General features: G+C 38.5%; 1 protein-coding gene across 7 annotated transcripts in view; it reads left to right on the forward strand.

The window, feature by feature from the left end:
* The window catches only part of INPP4B (inositol polyphosphate-4-phosphatase type II B), a 709,083-nt gene that overhangs the window by 533,763 nt on the left and 154,784 nt on the right, over positions 1–20,536 (forward strand). For all 7 annotated transcript variants that reach the window (XM_055144517.1, XM_055144520.1, XM_055144516.1 and 4 more), the window contains 2 exons: positions 11,653–11,783; positions 12,845–12,949. In XM_055144517.1, coding sequence (XP_055000492.1) covers positions 11,653–11,783; positions 12,845–12,949 — 236 coding nt within the window. The remainder of the gene's footprint in view (positions 1–11,652; positions 11,784–12,844; positions 12,950–20,536) is intronic.

The following is a 20,536-nucleotide window of genomic DNA, read 5'->3' on the forward strand; positions in this document are numbered from 1 at the left end:
CACCTCTAGACAAGGATTTTCCTTCATATTGCTCTTATGACCCGCGAGGCAAATGGTATCTTGTGTCAACCTACTTCTTTAGCCTCATTTCATGCCCTGTATACTTTGGAATGGCCAAAACACATCTTTTGAGCTGTCAATTGGCATTTGAATACTGGGATAAAAATAAGGGCATACTAAAAGTCTCTCTTAGCTTCAAGTAGGCATTGATTAGTGGGGAAAGTACTAGACCCACCTATTCTGTTTGAATATTGCACACACACATATACACACACAAACACAACACAAATAAGTCTCAGATTGATTATTCATAGGGTTTTTATTCAATTTATTTTTTATTTTTTTGCTTTTTTGGATCACACCCAGCGATGCACAGGGGTCACTCCTGGCTCTGCACTCAGGAATTATTCCTGGCGGTGCTCAGGGGACCATATGGGTTGCTGGGAATCAAACCCGGGTCTGCCAAGTGCAAGACAAACGCCCTACCTGCTCTGCTATCAGTCCAGCCCCTCATAGGGTTTTTAAAAATAGGTTTCTGTGTCTCCTTTGCTTTATGTCTTTAAAATATATATATTTGGTTTGACTTCCACACTCAGCAATGCTCAGGGCTCATTCCTAGTGGGGCTTAGGGAGCCAATCAGATCCTAGAGACCCAATCAAGTTGTCTGAGTGCAAGGCAAGTGCCTTACCCACTGTCCATCTCTTCAGCCCCTTTGATTATGTGCATGTGTGTGTGTATGTGTGTATGTATGTGTGTGTGTTTTTTTTTCTGTATTTTTGTTATCTTTCTTAGAGAAGAACCTAAAAGCCAAAAAAGGATGCATAACAGTATCGTGTCAGGACGTTACTATTGATCCATGCCTGATTAGTATTTTTTTCTTCTGTTCATTTTTCTTTATGCAGCGTTGTCGCACAGTTGGAAGGCCAGGTGGTATGCCATTTGTCACAGAGAGCGCATTTGTCCTGCCCACTCCTTGAATTGAGGGCAGATGAGCTGTGTGCTGTTAAGGTCATCATTCTGGATTCTTGCATCATGTAATGAGAAATCCTGTAGAGTGTCTAGATTGCCAAGGTGGCAAAAGAAATATGTTTTATTTTGCTCTTTGTGTATTATTATATTCTAATAAGACAAAGCTTATTCAGAAGCATCATTTTGTTAAGAATGCCGAAGTTCTTTATTTAAAGCAGAGTGACTAAAGCAGAGTGGGTTGTAATGACAAGGGCAGAGAATCGGCATCATTATGGATGTCAGTTCAAAACCAGCATCTGCCATTTGATGCATACTTACATTCATAGAAAATTGCTTAATATCTCAATTTTTTTAGTTTTCTTTACTGTTTAGGTGATCTTACTATCGTTTTACTTATAGGGTAACTATAGCAATTACTTGAGCAGTCAGAAGACTCTGGTAGTTATGCCTGCCTACCCTTATGCTTGTGTGTGTATGTACACACAGTTCAGAGTTCTGAAACCTATCTCCCTCAAACCCACTCAAAAGCTATGTGACATTGCCATAATTTACCCAGCCGCTATAATCTTCAGTTTCCTCAGCTGTAAAGAAGGGATTAAATAATACATAGACATCATTAATGAAAGATATAGAATGATCTGTGGATGAAAAATGTCTAGTGCATACAGACACAGACATTAATATGTGGAGATCACTCTTCCGTGCATATAAAGAATCAGGCTCACAGTAGACAATCAATATATCATAGCTATTACTATTGCCGTCTTTCATTTTAGCTCTATACTGATACTGCTTCAGACACAAAACCAAGCCTACAATTTATTTTAATCTCCTTTGGCTTTAGAAATGCTGCGTATCCCAGAGATAATTCATAGAGGACCACTAGGGGAAGGAGTCTTACAAAGCTCCAGTGTTTGGAACTGAGACAAATTTTGGAATAATGCTCAAATTTCATATTAGCTCAAACTGGCTATGGAGAAGGAAGAACTGTGACATTTTTTGTTGTTCTATTCCTAGAACCTAGCGTAGTACCTGTCAAATAATGAGTATTCCATAATGGTTTTTTTTCCCTAAGAGCAGATGAAATTGTTTGCAGAGAATGACATGATTATACTTTTCAAAGGGGATGCAGAGAGAAAAGGTGGGAGAGGAAAAAATAGTTTGGGGACATTGTAGTTGTTTACGGTAACGGTGACGGTAACTTAGAACAGGAGAGTGGGGGATTGATCAATAAAATGTATCAATTGATAAACTGATAATTAGAAATCTGAGATTTTGTTATAAATAAAAATCTGAGAATTTTTTTCTTTAAGGAGCCAAAATCCACAGTACACGTTGATGAATTATCTGGAGGTTGGCGCTGAGAATGAAAAGCGTTCTTCCCTGAGTCAGTGAATGCATACGTGTCATCCCTGCATGGTAGAAGCAGCGGGCAAGTGCTGGCTCAGAAGAGGCCGTCATTAGCTCCAAATTAAACCACTTGGTCTGTGTTTTCTGACACTATAGTCACTTGCTTCTTGTGGCTACTTAAGCTTTTGCTACAATTAAATGAAATTTAAAAATTCAATTTTGTAATTACCTTCCTCACCTTTCAAGTGCCCAGAGGCTACTTGGTGGTGCTATCCACATTGTACTAAAACAGCCCTAGAACTCTGTCATTCTATGGCGGTCACACTGGAGGGTTTAAAGAACTGTGGAAACAGATTCTATGTTTCTTCTTTCCCACCACAGTCTAATTGTGAAGGCAGGCATTGAACTTTGCCTTAAAGACAAAAGACAGAAAGTACTTTAATTTCCAAGGTGATAGTATTGTGTTATCTGTTATGTGTTGTGATTTCTTAGTAGATTATGCTATTTTTAATGAGGAGTTAAAGCTTGGACCCTGAAGATTAAACTTTTGGGTTTAATCCCAACCCTGCTACTCACTTTATGGGTAACCTTAAGTAGATATTTTCTGTGAAGCTCAACTCCCCCATTTGTATAATTATTTAAATAATAGATCAATTATTATGTAAGTATGTTATTATGTAGATAATTCCTTCCACTGGAGCGATAGCACAGAGGGTAAGGCGGTTGCCTTGCACATGGCTGACCTGGGTTTGATTCCTCCATCCCTCTCGGAGAGCCCGGCAAGCTACCTAGAGTATCCTGCCCACATGGCAGAACCTGGCAAGCTACCCGTGGCGTATTCGATATGCAACAGTAACAACAAGTCTCACAATGGAGACGTTACTGATGCCCACTCAAGCAAATTAATGAACAACAGGATGACAATGCTATTATTATGTAGATAATACGTCAAATGGGGCAGTAAAGTGATTAACTGAGGGAATATTTCTAAATTTCTTATTACTTCTGGTATAAATAGGCATCACTGTATCACTGTATAAATAGGTATACTTCTGGTATAAATAGGTATCACTGTATCACTGTCATACCATTGCTCATGGATTTGCTCGAGTGGGAGCCAGTAACATCTCCATTCGTCCCTGTGGAGTTCAGGGTCAGGGGAATGAGGCCCACTATTGTTACTGTTTTGGGCATATCGAATATGAATATGCCACGGGTAGACTGCCAGGCACTGTCTTGAGAAATTCTGCATCGCTCTCTTCCAGAATGGGTATAATGAACTTAAATAAGGATTTTTGTTTCGAATTTTGACATTCAAGTAATTGTGGTAGCCAAGACTGGTCAGTAAGCCTTCATGGAGCACAGCTCTCACTGAATCAGCTCTCTAAGGAGCTGGTGGATGTTGTACTCAGATGAGCCCCTCATGTGGAGTTTTCAGTGTTGGTCTACTAACCCAAGATATTTACTTGGGAGACATTATACATAATAGGCATTAAGAAGCATAAAAAAATATTTCCAGTCAGACAAAAGACTGGAGTGCAAATCTTGATTCTGCTACAAACAATGTAGTATTAAGTACATCCATGGCTTCTATGGAACAGATGTGACTCATCTATTTAGAATAATGTTCAGTAGCCTTGTCCATGCTGGTGGACAAAATAAATAACAATGACAACAACAATAGCAACAAAAAGACATATTCTATGAACAAGTGTCCTCAATTTCCTGGGAAGCCTTTTCCTGTTCAACAAATAAACTTACTTCCACCATCTGCAACTTCCTGGACTGCTTAGCACTCATTGAAGAGATAACCACAGTCCCATCCAAGGACCCAAGTGGAAGAATTTATTCGCAGAAATGATTCAGTGTCTGAAAATAAGGACAAAAATCATGAGAGGGCATGAGAGTGCGGGCATACTTTTGACTTTCTTAGTGGATCGAGTACAGTTTGATTTTGTCTTTTTATATTAAAAATATTTTAGAGACTATAATTTACAATGCTGTGAATGATAGTGTTTCATGAATACAACTTTCCAACACCAACGGACCACTGGAATGTCTCTCAAACCCAGCTCATGCGACCCCACAGTTTTATTTTCCTGTTACCCTGAAAAAATATATGTCATTAGGGATTTTAGGAGAAACTTCATAGTACATGCCACAACTTTAAATGTAAGTGGAATGAATTTTAAGCTGTATATAAAGAAATTATTCCACATTTCTGATAGCTTTCAAATCTCTAAAGGTTTAACAAGATGTTCATGTGAAATAAAAAAGAAAATCAGGTCAAAGCAATCAGAAACAGCAAATAGATTGTCAGGGTTGGAATAAAACATGCTTCTTACTCTTATTTTATTAATTTTATTATTTTTTTCTGTTACCTAAGATGGAATGATAGAAACTGGCTCTTTACCAGAAATGGATTCTCTGATCTGATCGCAGCTAAATCTTGAGGCATCTGTTAAGTAGTTCATAATCTTTGCTTGTCACCTGAAACCTCTGAGTATATAGTACAGTAGCCACTTATTTCAATGCTGAGTAAAAGTCATTTTGAATGACCACTCAGAACATCCCATTATTTTTCTTCAAATAGAGGTTCCTGGGCTTCAACAGTGACCAAATTGTCATTGACAAACGTGTTTTAAAAACTCTATGATTTATGGGTATCGTTTTTATCCTCATATGGGTTATAGCACAGACTGTTTGAATTGTGGTTGAAAACACTGTGAAACTTGACATCTCGTTGAACTTTGTTCAGTTTTATGGTTTTCCCCATCCACTTTATGAAATTGAAGCCATCCACCAGTCATTTCTGTAGGCTATTCTTCATTGGCTATTTAGTATTTAATTTTTTTCCCTAATGGGTAAAAATTTTATGTCTTTTTTAGGGCTTGATTTAAGGGCTAATTTTGCTTAATGAATGGAAGCAGCTTGACTATAAAACTTTCCACCCATGTACACCCACATGTGGTTTTAGGCTGTGAGAACTACTAAAAACTCTATTTAAATTGTAGAGCTATTTTTATTCCACAAAATGGATTGTAGATCTCATTGTGAGATTTTTCTGTTTACTTGAACAATAACTATTTCAAATAACATTTCAATGTCTTTCTTACTGAGCAATATCCTTTGGAACATAAATTTTTATCAGGCTATCTGGTCTTATGACAGTTCTGTGAATGAATTCACTGTTATTCTCAGGTATTCTTTATTATAATGATTACTTTTCAAACTTCAAAAGTTTTTATATTTATGTACTGGGATTTGTGAACTTGTATTATTCTACATCAATGTGTTTTTTAAGAGAAAAGAGAATTTAATTGGGGGAGGATAGGGTAGTGCTCAGGAGTCCAGCATGGCCCTCCTGATAATTTCATGAGGGACCTGGCATCGAATCAGGGTTGGCCGTATGCCAAGCAAGTGCCTTTGCTTCTGGCCTATCTCTCTTGACACAGCATTCATACTTCTAATAAATTAGATACTTGATGTAGAGATGTGACCCCCAAATCAGGAATCTGGGGGAGGAAACACCAGCTGTGCTATGACTACTAAATCTGAACTTAGGGGTCATTCCTGGCAGTACTCAAAAATCACTGGTGGCACTGAGGATGGAAACTCACTCTCCACTGCATGAAAGACCAGTGCCTTACTTACCTGTTGTACTTCATCTCCGGCCTCCGATATATTTCCCATGCATATTCTTACTCATGGAGGGCTTCTGGGTAGTTGTTTTTCTTTTCAGTCAGCAGACTATTGTCACATGTGATGAGAGGGAAGGAGTATGAAATAGCTTGAAATAAATTCCACATCTTGCTATCCAACTTTCCTTTCCCCGAACTTCCAGCAGGTAGAAATCTGTGATCGAATCCCTGTAAATTCCCATACTAGGCCAACAAAGAGAAACAGAAGCAGTATAATCATCGTGTCTAATAAGTCCCATGGCTTCCAGAGTGAGTTCACAAGTTAGGGACAGGAAAAGAACCTTTGGGTAATTTAAGTCCAAGGGCTGGAGAACGTGATGTCCAGGAAGAGCTTATTTTTGAGTTTGATGTCAAAGTCAGGAAAAAAAAATAGTTTCAAAACATCCTAGCAAGAATTTCTTCTGGCTCAGGGGAGTGTTCACCATATTGCACTTTCACACCTTCAACCAATTGAATGAGAACCCCCAGATTAGACAGGGCAATCTGCTTTGCTTAGCCTACCAAGTCAAATGTTTCATCCCAAGGACCCTTATTAAAACACAACAACGTTCGACACAGTTTCTCTGCACACTTCAGGGTCCTCACAAACTAACACGTGAAATTAATCATCCCAGTAAAATATGGCACACAAAGTTACAATTTGCAATCTTTTGCTGTGCCTAAGAAAACCTTTGGACCAATCCGGGGTTCCTGACGGATCATACAAGGACTCTGAGTCAGCCTGTCTGTATCCTCCATTGTACTTCACCATTTCAATCGGTACAGTGCTAAATAATTTGGGGGTCGGTTTATGTTCTAAGTTCATCTCTCATTTTAGGAAACTCTAAGAAAAACAATATGCCAGCAAACATTTAATTCAGTCAGTCAAGGAACATATACCATCTGCTTCCCAAGGGCTCAAGATTTGTAGGAAAAAATAAAATAAATAAAGACTGCCACTCTAACACAGGCTCAGAGCAGATTTCCCCTCTGGAAACTCCCCACTGAATACATCATTATGAGAGCTTTAAAACTATGTTTAAAAGAGAATATTTACAGAGAAACTCGACTTTACCCCTTTCTCACTACGTTCTGTTTATCTTAAATGCACTTTTTAAAGTTTTGCATAAGAAATTATTTTTTATAAGCAGGATTATACACAGAATTCCCACATTTGTTAAAGAAATTAAGTTGGAGCAGGAGGGTGTCTGGACTGAAGAAAAGGGTCAGTTACTGTCCCTTACTTGGTTTTCTTTTCATATAACACCCTCTGTTATCCCTGCAGCCATAACAGCCTCTGGGTATAAAATTTAATAACCACTTATTTATTTTATATTCCTGCCAATGTTTTATGCATCATATATGAAAACCTTATTATTTAAAAATTTTATTATCATTTAGGTAATATGGTTACCATTGTGTTTGAGTTTATAGTATTGATGTACAAAGTTACAACACACCAACACCTACACATGTGTAATCTCAAAAGCAAGTTGGGCTATTTTTCCCTCTAGTTTTTCTGTGTTTCACCATTTTCCTCCATGCCTTTAAGGTATTTTTAAAAACTAATTTTCTCATCATTTGTTCAATAGCTTATATTTCAAACATACTATTTCATAGTAGCTCCGCATCTTGGAAAGTCCAGGGAATCAGAATAACCTCTAGAAATTCACAGTGTTACTGAAGCGAAAAGGCATATGTTTTTGAAATAATTAAACAAGGTAAGAAAAAACAGCCAGGCAGACAGAGAGTATGCCATAAGGTTATTTCCAGAGAGGTGTATGAATATTTCATCAAGTATGAAGAATGGCATGCTTTGCAGTTGAAATGCCAAGATCCAGAGAGCACTGGGTATTTCTCAGCGATCACCTGTCTCCTTGGAGACCGTTTCATACAGTGTTCTTTTCCTGTTGGAGGTAGCAAATGCAATGAGGGTGGGTGGCAGTTAAAGGCCCGTCCTCCCAAAATACATAATGTGTGAAAGATCTAAGCTCATTAATATTTTAATGATGAGTCTTTAATTCCCAACCTTTTGTGTCTACCTCTTGGTAGAATGAAAAGACGTGGGAGACAGAAAGGAGCATTTGTGTGAGAGACCGAACTGTAAGTGAGAATAAAGCTATGCATCCCTAAGAGACTGCATGTATTTAGGGAGGCGAGCGTACTTTTCAGGAAGCAATTTTTGGTGCTATTGTTGTAAAGTAGCAGTTGAGAGAGAAAGCTTTTCAAAGCAGAAGCTGTTGTTACTGTGTGTAAAATGGGAATAGTGATACGTGGGAAAGGCTATTTAGAATATTTTTCAATGGATTAATAATGTGTTTATTCAGCTCCTCTCCTCACCACTCACATTCAGTTACAATGCGAAGCCAGAGTTCTCTGTAGATAAATGAGGCAGCGTGTGGAGAATGTACTACGGGACCCCCGTATCTCGGGCTCATCAGAGTGGATGTCAGTATGCACTTGAACATATTGGAGAAAATTTGTTATCATGCACTGCATATCCGGAAATCATGCTGGCTGCAGTAAAAGATTCAAAAGATAAGGCACCAAACTGTAACGTATTTTGTTCAGGTTTAATTTTAAAGTATACTTATTATTCTCACAACGGTTGGGCTTTCGCCTTTCACGTGGCCAACCCGTGTTCAATTCCTCCACCCCTCTCAGAGAGCCCGGCAAGCTACTGAGAGTATGGAGCCCGCACGGCAGAGCCTGGCAAGCTACCTGTGCGTTTTGGATATGCCAAAAACAGTAACAATAAGTCTCTCAATGAGAGACGTTACTGGTGCCCACTTGAACAAATCGATGAGCAACGGGATGACAGTGACAGTGATTTATTATTCTAGAATAACCCAGTTTTTAAATTCCCACTCTTTGGCATATGTTCACGAAGTGCCTTCAGTAAACAAGACATGCTTTGTGTTACTGTGTTTGTTTTCTGACTCTTTGTCTTTAACAGGAGATATATGTGGAGTAAGGATAATGTGAACCTAGAATTAGAGCTAAAGCCTGTGTTCTCCCAGTGCCCATGAAGCTCACACCGTTTTATTTAGGTGCCTCCATCTAAATAAAAGGTTTCAAATTATTCTCTGAAATTCCTTCTTGTAGGTAATATTCCATGAGTGTACAGTTGCTCTTTTCTTTAAGTATATCTGAAAGTCACATTGATTCAGATATTCTGTAACTTAGAACATCTAATAAACTATTTTGAAAATGAAAAACTTGAGGATGACATTCCAATGTAGTTACCCTAGAAATGACTGCAAAGGGGCAGCACATGTTGGTGCTCCACCGATAACATGTTGGTACAAAGATAAGTAATGGTGAATACCCACAGCAGCACACAGACATAGGCGCACACAGGACCTGTTGCATTTATATACATAAATAGTTGTGGATTTAAGCTACATTTATGATTAACCTATTATTAATAGTTTGGTGTACAACTAGCGACTAACTGTTAGGGATTGTGTATGTGTGCATGTGTGTGTGTGAGAGAGAGAGAAAGAGAGTGTAGGGGTGTATGTGTGTGTAAGAGAATGTGCATGTGCGAGTGTGTGTGTGTGCATGCATATGTGTGTGTGAGAGAGAGTGAGAGAGTGTAGGGTTGTATGTGAGAGTGTGCATGCGCAAGTGCATGTGTGTGCATGTGTGTGTGTGTGTGTGTGTGTGTGTGTGTGCACTACAGTTCCGGGGAACCAGAGTGTGATCCAAGAACATGACCTCCCACAAACAGAGGATTCATCTTTCCTTTCAGCTTCCCTGACGTATTCTTTCTGACAAAGAGTCTGGCAAAGAAAACATAATTTGTACATCCGTGGCACAGCTGTAGGATTAAACAAAGTATGCTGTTAATATTCCCATTACAACAGTCATCAGGGAGTATACCTTAAAATCTGTCACGTGATCTGTCACGTGCTCACTATCTCAGATGTGACCAATCATACAAGTCCTTCCAGACTTGGATATCTCACATGTTTGGAATTGCTTCATTACTTTGATCCTTGTTTCTGCTTTGTCTTGCAAATGGCAAGAAAATACCCTGCCATTTGCATGGACCCATAGAGCCTAACTTTCCAGTGAATCTCTTTAACCACCACCCACTTTCTGTCTATTCATCTATTCATTCATTGTCATGATTGTTTTATGGTAAAAAGTAGTCAATGGAAATATATAGGAATGTTGTGTGGTCAAAAAGTGTCAGGAACTCTGCTCCATGGTTGGAAGCCTGTCTCATGAGCTGGGGGAGAAGGCGGCTGGGATAGAGAAGGGATCACTAAGTCAATGATGGTTGGAGGGATTGTTCAGGATGGGAGATATGTGCTGAAAGCAGATAAAGGACCAAACGTGATAGCCTCCCACTATCTATATTGCAAACCATAATGCACGAGAGTAGAGAGAGATATGGGGAAGACTGTCTGCCACAGAAGCAGAGGGAGGGTTGGAAAGGTGGGGGTGAATACTCGGGACATTGGTGGTATAGAATGTGCACTGGTGGAGGAATGGGTGTTTGATCATTGTATGACTAAAACTCAAACATGAAAGCTTTGTAACTGTAAAAAAAAAGGAAAACTAGTCTGGAAATGTTGAGGATGGTGTTAGTGGGAAGGATCTTTAGGTTGAAGCTTCAGCCGTATTACACTGCATTTCTGCTGACAGAAAACAAAGTCGGCTATGCACATTTGAAAGCACAGTTTTGCAGGGCATCCATTATTCTTTCAAGGAACAGAATGTTAAAGATTCTACATCTTCTGGATTTATTAGCTTGGTATTTAGCATGTTTCACAGCCAAAATAGCAAAGAAGGTTCATTATTGCTGGTTAAATTAGCCTCATGAAAATGTTGTTGGTAAAAGGTTACAGAAATGAATAAGATATCTAACCAAGCAGCATATTAGATCATTTATCATTATAATTTAAAAAGGCATTTAGATTATTTAAATTAACTTAGCTAAAGGGTAGAGAATCGGATAAAAGGTAATAATTAAAGCTGAAATGGCTTGATTAGTTCTTCATTTATATAAGGAAGGGATAAATCACATGCTTATATTATTTACTTGTATATTTGAGGGAAACTAACCCCTCTAAATCATACCTTATCATAGTACTTATGGATTTTATTAAAAATAAATTTCATCTATATTATATCTAAATTAGATAGCCTAAATATTTTGATTGTCTTTAGAAACTGTCAAATAGTTCTTCCTATTTATTTTCTTTTGGATAACCAAAACCCATAACTTAGCCATTTTGTCATTGAAATTTAAGTGTTTTTATTTAAATGAAATAATATTTGTTTAAAACATTACATAAGTTTGTATCATTATATAGGTGTAGTGCTATAGAATCATAATTTCCACCAAAAGCCTAGTGCCTGATTTTTAACTGAATGCCCCCTCTGTACGCTGTCATGGTGACATTTTTATTACTTATTTGAACTGTTCTTTCTTCTCTTTGGCACAGAAAACGTTTAATAATTGTATAATCTGAACTATTGTCTTCCATTGTGTTGACTTTTTTCCACCTAATAAGCATGCAGATACTTCATGAAATGGGTGGTGAAAGATCTTATTGGTGTATTGATTCTGTGTTGTATTCTGTGTGTATGGACTTGAAGTGAAAATTAGTAATTTCTTCTCTTTCCCATTCTTCACAGAAATCAAGAGTTGAAAGAACTTGGTGAGCTTTCTCCACACTGGGATAATCTACGGAAAAATGTCCTCACTCACTGTGATCAGATGGTGACCATGTACCAGGACATTCTGTCAGAACTGAGCAAAGAAACAGGTACGGGAATCAGGACTTGACATACTAAAACGAAGTTCTTCATATATGTTATGTAAGAACAGTAATAAACTGTGTTAGGAATTGAGAAAAGTCCTTTTTATATTTACTTATTTTGGTTTTGGGACCACACCTGACAATGCTCAGGGGTTAGTCCCGGGTTTGGACTCAGGAATTATTACTGGTGGTGCTCAGGGGACCATGTGGGATGCCAAGATACAAACCCAGGTTGGCCAAGTACAAGGCAAATGCCCTGCCTGCTCTACTACTTTTTAATTGAATCATTGTGACATACAGTTACAAGGTTTTTATGTTTGAGTTTCAGTCATACAATGATCGAACAACCATCCCTCCACTAGTGCACATTTTCTACCACCAATGTCCCCAGTACCCCCCATCTCAATTCTCCCCCAGCCTCTATGCCAGACAATTTCCGCCATACTCGCTATCTACTTTGGGGCACTATGTTTTGTCTGCTGTACTATTGCTTCAGCCCCAAGGAATCAAGAAAAGACATTAAAATAAAAATTATTGTATTTCTAACTACCTCTTTGCAGCAAAAAAAAAAAAAAGAAAAGTTGCAGCATCTTACCTCATGGTATAGTTATTGAGGTTTTTATTTCTTTTCTTTTTGTTTTAATGAGGGTAGGAGCCACACCCAACAATACTCAGGGACCGTACCTGCCCACGCGGTGCTCAGGATTGAACCCAGGGCTCTTAGGCTCCATCCGTTTGAGCCATGTTCCTCAACTCCCTAATAGACACTGTTTATTTGTGTGTGGGCCACACCTGACTGTCCCCAGGGTTTTAGCAGACTCTGCCCTCGGGGACACGGGACCATAGAGGGTGCCTGTGATCGAACCCAGGTCTGCGCTTGCAAGACAAGCACCCCGCCTGCTATACTATCACTCCAGTCCCAAATTGAGAAATTTTTAAAAATTCTATTTCGGAGAAGAAAATCAACACCTGTAGGATGTATGCTTCTTTCTGATATTGTGTAACTTTAATATTAACATTTTTTAGTGTTATATACACATAGTTATTGTTCATGTTTTCCCACCTAGGGTCTTCTTTCAAATCAAGCAGCAGCAAAGGAGAAAAAACATTAGAATTTGTTCCAGTCAATCTACACCTGCAAAGAATGCAAGTCCACAGCCCTCACTTGAAAGGTAGTGTACAGCAAAGCTACTTTAAACTACAAAGCTTTCTTACAAATGTGGTAAATTATGTTAGTGTATATTTCCTCAAGCTTGACTGTGGCAGAATTTTTTTTCAATAGCAGTATTATTTATTTAAAGAGGAAGAAAAAACAATTAAACTGACAATAGCCCGAAATAGTATAAAAAGGAACTTTTGTTGCTGTATTTTTTTTTTGGCTTTTTTTTGGGGGGGGTCACACCTGGCAACGCACAGGGGCCACTCCTGGCTCTGCACTCAGGAATTACCCCTGGCGGTGCTCAGGGGACCATATGGGATGCTGGGAATCGAACCCGGGTCGGCCACATGCAAGGCAAACGCCCTACCCGCTGTGCTATCTCTCCAGCCCCATTGTTGCTGTATTTTGCTGTTGTTACTGTTTCTGTATTTGTGGACAAGAATAGTTTGTCAGTATAGCACAAGAATTGAGATACATGAAAATGTACAAAATAGGCAGTAACTTCCCTAGGTCATAGCAGAGATAACGTGTACAAATTATGTGACTCTTTAAATTGGAGGGAAAAACAGAACCAAACAATCCCGTGCGTGTTGTTTCGCTGCCTTAATGTGACTGCCAATGGAACCACCTCGTTCCCTGTGAGAAGACGGTGGTTAGACACAGGTGGTAGTTCTCCATCCTAAGAAAAACAAGTTGGATGTCTAAGTTATGAGAAATATTTTTCAGGGAAAATGTATAGATTTTACAAGCATACACGCATACAAGCACACATCGCATGCAAGCATACATATACATATGCATACAACATGCATAAACATAAAATGCATAGATTTTATGTTTATAAGCATACATGAATAGGATTCAGAGTGAACTGTGTGGCATTGTATCACTTTCCACTCTACATGTTTCCTTGCAACTTTTCAAAAGAATGTATTTCTAAAAAATCTCCAGACTAACGGTAGCACAGGGCAGAGTTATGGGGCCTCCCTTGTATGTGGTGCCGTTCATGGTCCCCTGAGTCTGGATACAAGGGAATGAAACCAGAGCACTGAGCCAGGAGTAAGTCCTAACCACAGTTGGCTGTAGCCCAACCCCATCACCCCAAGACAAGTTAATAAAATAAAATATTCTTCTATTTTTTCTTTAACTTGTTGCTGCATTGGTTTTTATGCCTATTGAAGCATGTTTATGACTGTGTCCCAAAATTATTGCTCATGGGGTCTCTGTGCTTTGGCCACCCTGGCGATACCCTCATCCTGGAAAGCAAAAGTTATCAGAGCTCAACAAATGCTGTATCCTAAGTGTCTCTATATATGCATAGGAACATGCTCAGGCATGTAGAAACGTGCCAATTTTATGGCCGTTGACAAATATAGTTTCAATATTCAATAAAATTTAAATGGTTACTGTTCTTGAAATAATTTGGAAATTTATAATGAGAAAAAATAAGTATTTTTCTAAATACATGTGTATTGATTGTATACACACGAACAACCAATGTATGTTTAAGGGTAGCTACAGATCATGATGATATTCTTGTGGTTTGGGGCCAGACTTGGCTGCTCTCCGGGCTCACACCTGGCTCTATGCTCAGGGATCACTTGTGGATAGCCCAGGGGGACCATTAGCCAGGGATTGAACCTGCTAATGTACCTGCAAGGCAAGTACATCATCCACTGTACTTTGGCCCCTGATGTGTAATTTTTATTGTCTTTGGCAACTCTTAATTTAAAACCCTGCAATTTTAAATTGGATCCTTTGCACCAAAAATTAGATATAATTAAAGAATTGAAATAACAATGGGATGGATTGGTCTAAGGCATTTAGAAACTGAAGTCTGTCAATAGTTTGAATGTAATAATTGATGGATTTTAAAATTCATCAAAACCTTGGGGCTGGAGCAATAGCACAGCGAGTAGGGCGTTTGCCTTGCACGCGGCCTACTCGGGTTCGATTCCCAGCATCCCATATGGTCCCCTGAGCACTGCCAGGAGTATTTCCTGAGTGCAGAGCCAGGAGTAACCCCTATGTATTGCTGGGTGTGACCCAAAAAGCAAAAGAAATAAAATAAAATAAAATAAAACAAAAAAATAAAATAAAATTCATCAAAACCAAAGTATCCGCAAGTAATAAATAAGTTAAAATATGCAAGAGCTAATTTGAGAATCAACACTTTTCCCCTATTAATTAATATGAAGACATATATAAAGTATATGTAATAAAAAGAGAGAGAGAGCTAGGAGTATAACAGACTCAGAATTGACTCAACGCTCTACCACTTTGTATAAACTGACCTAAGGCTGTTATTTAATCCTGTAAACAATATCTCCTTCATTAAGTGAATTCAAGTATATAAATACCAAGAAAGAAGCCATAGTTTTTATGGTTAACTGCCATTTGTCATCACTGGAACAAAATGAATCTGTCAGTTTTATCAAGACTGCTAACGATGGTGAAAAGCGATCAATTAAAAGCCTATTAAGGAAAATGAAATCTTGAATTAGAGAAGTAGCCAGATTTAGAGAAGATGATTTGAAGGAGTGTTATATAAAAATCTTCACATGCTTCACAGTCTAAATGACTGATATAATGAGGAAATGAGAAAAAGGATGATAGGGGTTATATCCATGGACAGAAAACAGCATCATCAGATCAGATGTTTTATTTTAGGCCATTGATATGAATTTATATTTAATTTTGTATTCAAATATTTGGCAATAATTCCTGAAGTACTTCGTCTAACTATAAACTATTTTTTCCTTGAGGGATCCAGTATCTCCCTAACAGGATATATAAAAGAAATTCTTCCAAGGTTTTGAGGTGATAGAACTAGAGTAGAGTTTTAAAACAGAGAAGAGTTTTCACATAGCAGTTTTCAGGAAGACTTGAAGATGTAAGGAGAAGGTGTGGGAAGGGAATAAATATCCTCACAGCCTCAAAAGTGTTGAAAATTGCATGCTGATTTTTTTCCCTAAGGATAGTCATGTCCTAGGCATAGAACATATACTACACAGGCATAATATATAGGTATAGTCATATATACTACATTGGCATAGTAGATAGGTATAGTTATATAATATAAATGATATGAAAAATGTTTCAATATTCATATTAAAGTTTATGTCTTTATAATAAGTTTGTAAGCTATTATTTCAAGTTGAAGTTCAGGTAAAATACTTTATAGACTAAACAGGTGTTTCTTGACTAGGGTCCATCTGGAATATTCCAACAGGCCACACATGGAAGCATGTGTATGAGGGACTGTGACATGAGACTCAAGGGCCAATAAGTTGAAGGGGGCCACAGTTGGTAACGGGTTGAAGAACACTTGGATAGACCACCAATTATATACTTCAATGAAAATTTAAACCAAGGAATTGCTGGGGGTCTTGCCCATTTGTTTCTTTGACTTTAACCAAGCCAGAAAATCTCTCTGGGCATCAGGAATTAAATTTTAAACTACTTAAAAATTATAGATGCTAATCAATCAGGTTGTCTCCGTGCTTATATAATAACACTTAGAAGACTTCAGATTGCAGTTAAATTTATTTATGATTCATGGTCACTGGTTTGAATGTTTAGCTGAATCACATACATTTGGGAAGGTAATGATGCAAATAGATTGACCAAGTCCTGGTATTTTACTGGTGAGTTATTTCGATGTAGTCTACATTTATTTTCATTCTTACCATTAGTAAATTGCATCTATCCACGTTTGATTAATATGCCTACTATATTTGGAGAGACAACTTTGCAAACAATAGCAGGCAGATCCACCACGTACAAGGCTAATGTCTAGTTCTTGATACAAGTAACTGAGCAGAACTAATGTTGTCATGTCTCATACTGACAAACGAAATAACCTCCATTTAACTTCAATGCCCCCAGACCCATTAAGTTAATTTTTTATCCTTATTCATTACTTAAATTGAATGCAACAAATAAAATACCCATCATAATTGAGATGTTAGCAGCCATAAAAATAAATATTTGAAATGAAAAAGTTTCTGGTTTAATATATTTAAAATATTTTCATTAAAAATCAGCTTGAATGTTATTAAATATGGATTTTTACAATATAATTTTTATACTGTAAAATGGAATGCTTTTTTAAATTATAAATTATAATTTTTGGAGGGAAAAACAGAACCATCAAAAAACAATCCTTTTTTTAAATTATAAATTATAAATTAAGTATAATTTTTATACGTAAGTCATTATATATAGGAGGAAAGAAAGATGGAAGGAAGAAAAACAAAGGAAAGAAGAAAAAGAAGGAAATAAGATAAAAATGATAGAATGAAGGAAGAAAGCTAAGAATGAAGAGGAGAGGTAGAAGGAAGTTAAAAAGGGCTAACAGCTGGGGCTGGAGCAATAACACATCGGTTGGGCACTTGCCTTGCACACGGCCGACCCTGGTTCGATTCCCAGCGTCCCATTTGGTCCCCTGAGTGCTGCCAGGAGTGATTCCTGAGTGCATGAGCCAGGAGTAACCCCTGTGCAACCCCGGGTTCTACCCAAAAAGCCAAAAAAAAAGAAACCACCAAACAAACAAAAAGGAATAATGGCTATTAGGAAGGGAAGAAGACAGGATGGAAGGAAAGGAAGGAAAGCAGGGAAAGAATGAAAAGTAACATACACTTTCATAGCGTAATAAGTTGCACATGTGCCAGAATTGTCACTCTGTCACTTTGTCACTTCGGATGAGTCAGTTGACTTCTGCCCCTTGTTTTAATCTCTAATAATGGCAAAGGAGCGAATGGGAAAGCCTCTTTAGAGCTCCTTGACTTTAACACCTCAGATCTTTGGGTATATCACCTCATCGATGAAGTATAATTACCTTTAAACGTGTTTAATTATTATGCCAAATTGCTTGAGTTATTTTGAAACAGATTTCCCTTAAAATCCCAATTTGTGTCAGAGTCACTCTGTGGGCCATTTTGCAGCCAGGGATTCTGTGTAAGCTGTTTCTTGAAACGAGACCAGCATGTCCACATTATTTTCCCCATGACCACTATTTCTTTGGTTGTGGGAATTTTAAAGAGGTATTCTGGGAAAAACGGACTTATTATCTGATTTCTGTTATTAAATGCTTTTAAAAGACCATGAAGCAGACCTATTATTAAATTTTAAGCCAACACAGTAGCTTTAGCTTGATGAGATTTAGCAGGTCAAATTAACTCCCTAATATGTTTCTACTATGCCCTTTCGTAAAGCGAGGATGCAAATTTGAAGGATGCAAAATATCGAAGAAAAAATATTTAAAAAGCAAGACACAAATTTGGGAGAGGGGCGTGGGGCTGTGTGGTTCTCTGTTTGCGAGGTCTGAGGTTCAGGGCAAGAGCTAAAGGTTGCAGGGCTGTTGGTACCCCTTGGGCAGGGATTACCTGCACCCTCGATGGTGTCGGAGCCTCTGGGGCTGCCCTTGAGAGGAAGGGGAATCAGCTGGTGCCATGGGTTGACTGGCATTGGTCACATACAGGGCATGTGCCTTACCCCCTGTGCCAGTTCTCTGGCCCCCTAAGGTTTATTTTTAAGAGAACAGGAAGCTCTAATTTATTTGCTTAAATTTTCTGTGAGAAAGAAATCTCCCACCTAGGTTTCTGTAAGTGTCTCCGACTACCCAAGGCCTGAGAACTCTTCTTACACCTTCTAAGGACTAAAAGTAGGGCGAAATAAGGATGTTTTAAAAGATGAGATAAATACTTGATGCTTTTGCAGTGGTGGTGATGGTGGTGGTGGTAATTTTGCACCCCAAAAGAATGCGCATCAACATTGTTTTAAGTCATGTTGCCCCAATACTAATAGAATAAACAAAAGGAGAACCAAGTATTACTGATCACACTGTTGCCTTAGAATTTGATTTTTTTGTTGACTTTTCTCTGTGTGTGTGTTCTTTCCAGCAAAACATGAACATGAGGGTTGAGAGCCAGGGGATAACCTTAGTGAAAAGCCACATGCCTCACAATCAAGAAAGAGGGATTTTGGAAGCACTCTCATATGCTGAATCGAAATTGATGCTAATCATTTATATTTGTTATTGTTATGATGGGCCGATAAATGATAGTTAGATATGCAGATACAGTACAGACCTGTGTTTTTTTTAGCTATAGTCACTGAGCAGAATTGAAAAGCATTTTTTCCTGGTGGCTGCAGAGGGTTGATACTTTTAACTCAGTCCAGCAGAGTTGGTTGCAAAGAATGAGACAAACAAGGACTGTCCAGACAGCAAACAAGTCTTAACAGCCCAAGCATCAGGCTGCTTTTTGATTTAGTACATCACCTTCTCTCTGGCCCCCACCAGGTGCAACATTGCTTATGAGTTAACATTTTTTTTTTTTTGCTTTTTGGTCACGCCTGGCTATGCTCAGGGCTTACTCCTGGCTCTGCACTCAGGAATTATTCCTGGCAGTGCTCCAGGGACCATATGGGATGCTAGGAAATGAACCCAGGTCAGCTGCATGCAAGGCAGAAGCCCTATCGGCTATGCTATCCACTCCAGCCCCGTTAACATAATTAGTAATAACGAAGGTTGGGATATTTACCTAGTTATTCAATCAGGTGATAAGCAGTCAGCAGGTACCTTTAATGTGCAGCTCTGAAGGTATGCTAACTTCCTGGTAAGCCCTTCCAGGACATTTCCTTCCAGACTGGACCTTCATAGCCACTATAAATCAATCCAAACTTGGGAGCTGGAGTAATAGCACAGTGGGTAGGGCATTTTCCTTGCACTTGGCCGACCCAGGTTTGATTCCCAGCATCCCATATGGTCCCCTGAGCACCACCAGGGGTAGTTCCTGAGTGTACAGCCCCCCTGTGCATCGCCAGGTGTGACCTGAAAAAAAAAGCAAAAAAAAAAAATCAATCCAAACTTGTTTTACGCAGGGGACAGTCCCCACCTTGGGACTCCTATTAGTGGGACTATTTCCTGTAATTCAGCATTCGTCGTTCTCCCTCTAACTTATTTCACTTACCATGATCCCCTTCACTTCTATCTCAGTGACAGATAACTGCAAGATTTCATCTTATAGCTTCATAGTATTCCAGAGTGTATATAGACCACGACTTCTTTATCCATTCACCTGACTTGGAGCATTCTTTGTTTTCCTTAGCACTTTGATAAAGCTAGATCCACAAAACATCTTTCCAATTTGCTTTTATGCTCTTGGATGGATGCCAGAGAATAGGCTTGCTGAGTCACATGGAAGATGGACTCCTCCGTTCTTGAGAATTCTCCGAACTGTTCTCTGCAGAGGCTGAACATTCCCACCGACAGTGAATAAGATTTTTTCCCCCACTTTTAAAGGGCAGGATATTACCACTTCAGAGATTATTTACATTCTATCATTGGGTTGGTTTGTGTTGGGATTGTTTGTTGTTTTTGTTTTGTGACCTTGAAAGGTCTGAGTGCCCCTGTAAACTTTCATTTGAAGATCTTATTAAGAAAAAAAATCCAATTCACTTGGACTGAGCCACTAAGAAAAAGTATGGTGTTTACCTGAAGCTTAAAAAATAATTTATATTTTCCCTGTAAATGGGTATCTGAGAAACAACCAATGTGTCAATACCAAAATCAATTTGAAAAGGATCTACTATGAAA

The sequence above is a fragment of the Sorex araneus genome, chromosome 7, assembly GCF_027595985.1.
Source record: "Sorex araneus isolate mSorAra2 chromosome 7, mSorAra2.pri, whole genome shotgun sequence".
NCBI classification, from domain to species: domain Eukaryota; kingdom Metazoa; phylum Chordata; class Mammalia; order Eulipotyphla; family Soricidae; genus Sorex; species Sorex araneus.